General features: G+C 35.1%; 1 protein-coding gene across 1 annotated transcript; it reads left to right on the top strand.

Annotated features, from left to right (window-relative positions):
• Window positions 1-539: 539 nt before the first annotated feature.
• On the top strand, window positions 540-3,605 carry LOC130827367 (peptide methionine sulfoxide reductase-like). The gene is made up of 2 exons (XM_057693062.1): window positions 540-1,073; window positions 3,104-3,605. Exons 1-2 carry the CDS (start codon window positions 753-755, stop codon window positions 3,356-3,358), a joined length of 576 nt encoding a protein of 191 aa, XP_057549045.1. The 5' UTR covers window positions 540-752; the 3' UTR covers window positions 3,359-3,605.
• The last annotated feature ends 249 nt before the right edge of the window (window positions 3,606-3,854 follow it).

Below are 3,854 nucleotides of genomic sequence, written 5' to 3'. Positions count from 1 at the left end.
ATATGTATATATATTATTGATGATCAATTTAAGATTAGAAGTAATCAATTCTAAATTATAAATGACCAATTTAAAATTATAAGTGATCTCTTTAAGATTATAATTAATCACTTTAAAGTGATAAGTGATCACTTTATAATTATAAATATACTAGTATAGAAACTCAAGCAATGCACGAATTTATAAGTATGAAATATATAAAAATATAATTTCAAAGAATAATGCAAGTATTTATTATTGTGATTCGAATATATGATTTTTTTTAAAAGCAAATATTAAATATCGACTTTTTAAAATTATTTATCGAATACAATATTTTTTTCATTCAATTAAATATATCAAATTCCAGTTAGATATATATATTTTACCTTATTTTTAAAAAATGAAAATTTAAATTAGGTAAATATTGTTATATAATCAACTATCATCTATTAAGATAATTTTATTTGTTAAAACTCCCCTAAATATGACTTTAACATATTCAAACATTTTTATTTATACGTATGATATCTATTTAACCTAACAAAAATGTAAAACCTTGTAAATTGTGAATTTTAAATTTGTGATCGTGCATGTGGTCAATATTGAAGGAAAGTTCATTGCATTGATTCCTAGCAAAAAATTTCATAAATGTGGATCATCTCAAATATTCTCAACTGTCCTTACCCGCGACCAATCCGAATTCAGATCCAAATCCCCTCATCTCGAAAATCCTTGACTTGAATTTTTCATCCATTTGATTGCAAGCAACAATGGCAGATACCAGAACCAATAACCCAGCATTAGAACCCGATTCAGACAGCCCAATAAATCCGGGTTTGGAATTAGCCCAATTCGGAGCTGGATGTTTCTGGGGACTTGAGTTAGCCTTCCAGAGGCTTCAAGGTGTGGTCAAAACTGAAGTTGGGTATTCTCAGGGTAATCACCCTAATCCGACATACAATCTTGTCTGCTCCGGCACTACCAACCATGTTGAAGTGGTTCGGGTTCACTTTGACCCGAATATCTGCCCCTATTCTAAGCTTCTTGATCTCTTTTGGTCCCGCCATGATCCTACCACTCTCAACCGCCAGGTAAGAAATACTTTGAAACAAGATCGTATATCGACAAAATAGTTTGCATATATATTTGGTGAACTAATCTTCTTACCACCATATGATTTTGGGAAACAATGAACCTCTCCAAGTATACGTGCAAGTCAACGTTCATCCCCGTGGGTTTGTGGGCCCGAGCCCATGGGTGTCCCGTGTCTACACGAGTGGGCCATGGTGAGATGATTCATGATTGAGGGATGATTGAGATTCGAACTCATAACCTCTTGTCACACTGGCTTCTGATGCCATATCAAGGAACAACTCAACCAAAAGCTTAAGCTAATAGTTGAGGCCTCAGAATATACTCTAACATATTTGATCATGGATCATATCATTATTATGATTGAGGAATTTTTTGTTCAATTTCTTATTTTGTTAAATAATCATATCATTGTCCTAACTGTTTGTTATGCGATAGCGGAAGCAACGATCGTGAAACAATATGGAAATTCAATGCAAACAATAAGAAATGACACAAGAGATTTAACGTGGTTCGCTATTAATGTGATAGCTACGTCCACCAGCACCGAAATCGAACAATTTCATTATGATCGAAAAAATTTACAAGATGAATCAAGTTATCACTCACAAATATAATAGCTCTCGTGATCTCTTTCTTTTTTGTCAATAAAACCCTAGTACTAATAGGAGGAAGTATATATAATAAAACCTAACTAAAAGATACTTAGTCTCTAAGTAATACAAAGTAACCGGCCAAGAAAGTGGGAAAAACTGCTCCTCGTGCAACTACCAACCGCCGCCGACTCGGCAGGCACAAAAAACACACAGTCGCCAAGTCGACTTGATGTGCTGGAAAAATCATGAACTTTGGCAGTCTTCACAGCCGAGTCGGCTGTCTACAAACCCCCATGGACGCCGACTCGGCGTTAGCCTCTGGAAAATCCTCCAATTGCTTCATTCACCAGCCGACTCGTCTTGAGTCCATCTACCCCAAAAGCCTACTCGGCTTTTTCTACTATACTCAAGCATCGTGATTCATCTTCCCATTGATTGAGACTCAAGTTCGAGTCACCATTATCAACATTGTTGTTGTATGCCTAAAAATGACATCGATGAATAATTCCATGTCGTTTTGAATTTGCTATATTTTTGTTCTATTAATTGTTGAATTCTAAATGAAGATAAAAGAAGAGGTTTCGGCTTTACAAATTTTGAGTATAAGATGAAAGAAATAGGTTTAAGGTTGTTTGAGCATGTGCAAATATGAAGTAATTGAGAATCAGTAAGAAAGATAGAAAATTGAAACTTAGGACTTAAAAGTCGGTGAGGAGGACCAAAGATAGAATATGAGGGCAAAATGATATGAAGAAATTAGGTTTACATGTTGGGATGGTAGAAAATCAAAATGACTGGAGTTTTAAGAAGGAGAATTCTTGATGTATTGGTCATATAGCCGACTCTAATATTTTGGAATTAAAATTTTAACATTGTTGTTGTGTTGTTGGAGATTAGAATTGAATGATAGAGATAATGAGATGGTGAGAAATATTGAGTTTGTGGATGAGATAGTAGAAAAAATGCGGCATCATGGCCAAATAAGTAATATAGCAAATATGTTCTTTAGTTCAAAGAGGAAATTGTTGCAAATTTATTAGGAAAGTTAAGGTAGAAAATGATATTCAAGACTTGGAAACTTGTCAACTTTTACAATGAACTTACTTGATACTTGTCAACTTGGGTTGAAATAATGAATTTGACGAGCATGGTTGGTTTGAATTAAGCTTGATTCTTGTTGTAAACTGTACTCTATAACCAAAGGAAGTTAAGGTAGAAAATGATTTACATTCATATGGTAGAGGAATCAGTTGGGCACCTACTCCAGTCTTGTTTCTACTTTCTTCAATGTTGTTTCTTTTGTATGATGCGGATATGCCCTGTCGTTGGCTAGAAATTGATAGTTTTTTTAACAAAAAGACTGAGAGTGTTCTAGCTTATGCATGTCGTGATCATGTTTAGTTGCTTATGATACCGTTCGTGTGTGCTTTCAGGCTGGTGACGTAGGAACTCAGTATCGCTCAGGGATATACTACTACAACGAGAATCAAGCACGTCTGGCTCAGGAATCTAAGGAAGCAAAACAATTGGAACTTAAAGACAGCAAGATCGTAACTGAGATTCTTCCTGCCAAGAGATTTTACCGTGCAGAGGATTATCACCAGCAATATCTGGAGAAGGGTGGTCGTTTTGGTGATAAACAGTCCACTGCAAAGGGTTGCAATGATCCAATCCGATGCTATGGCTAATACTCGGAAATTTGTATGCTTAACATTTACAATAAGCTTTTTACGAACAAGTTCATTAGCCCTCCGTTTCCTGTTGAGCCAATACTCGTGAACAAAAACTGCTCATACTCACCAGATCTGTAATTTGATACTGTTACATATATAATTGAATAAACAAAGATAAGTGAATTTATATTTCATGTTCTTTTGATAAACCGATCATTGGAATTAAAATTTTAGTTGTACATTAGTATTTGACGGGTATGAACAAGTAACATTTTTTGTTAACGATAATTTCCAATGTCGATTATTTTTAGTTCACAAAACCACTTCATAGTTTTGGGATTAAGTTGAGGAGGGTAGGACGGAGTGAGAATCGATCTTAGGGTAAGCTCCCTATCCCACATTTTCCATCTACATAGATGAAATGTTTGAGGCTTCTGTCTTTAAAAGCAGCTAGCTTCAGGATCTTTTTTTGGCAAGCTCCCTTCATGTACTTGTGGGTACCCATGGCCAC

Source organism: Amaranthus tricolor, chromosome 11, assembly GCF_026212465.1.
Source record: "Amaranthus tricolor cultivar Red isolate AtriRed21 chromosome 11, ASM2621246v1, whole genome shotgun sequence".
Taxonomy (NCBI): domain Eukaryota; kingdom Viridiplantae; phylum Streptophyta; class Magnoliopsida; order Caryophyllales; family Amaranthaceae; genus Amaranthus; species Amaranthus tricolor.
This window is presented reverse-complemented; position numbering and strand designations above follow the sequence as displayed.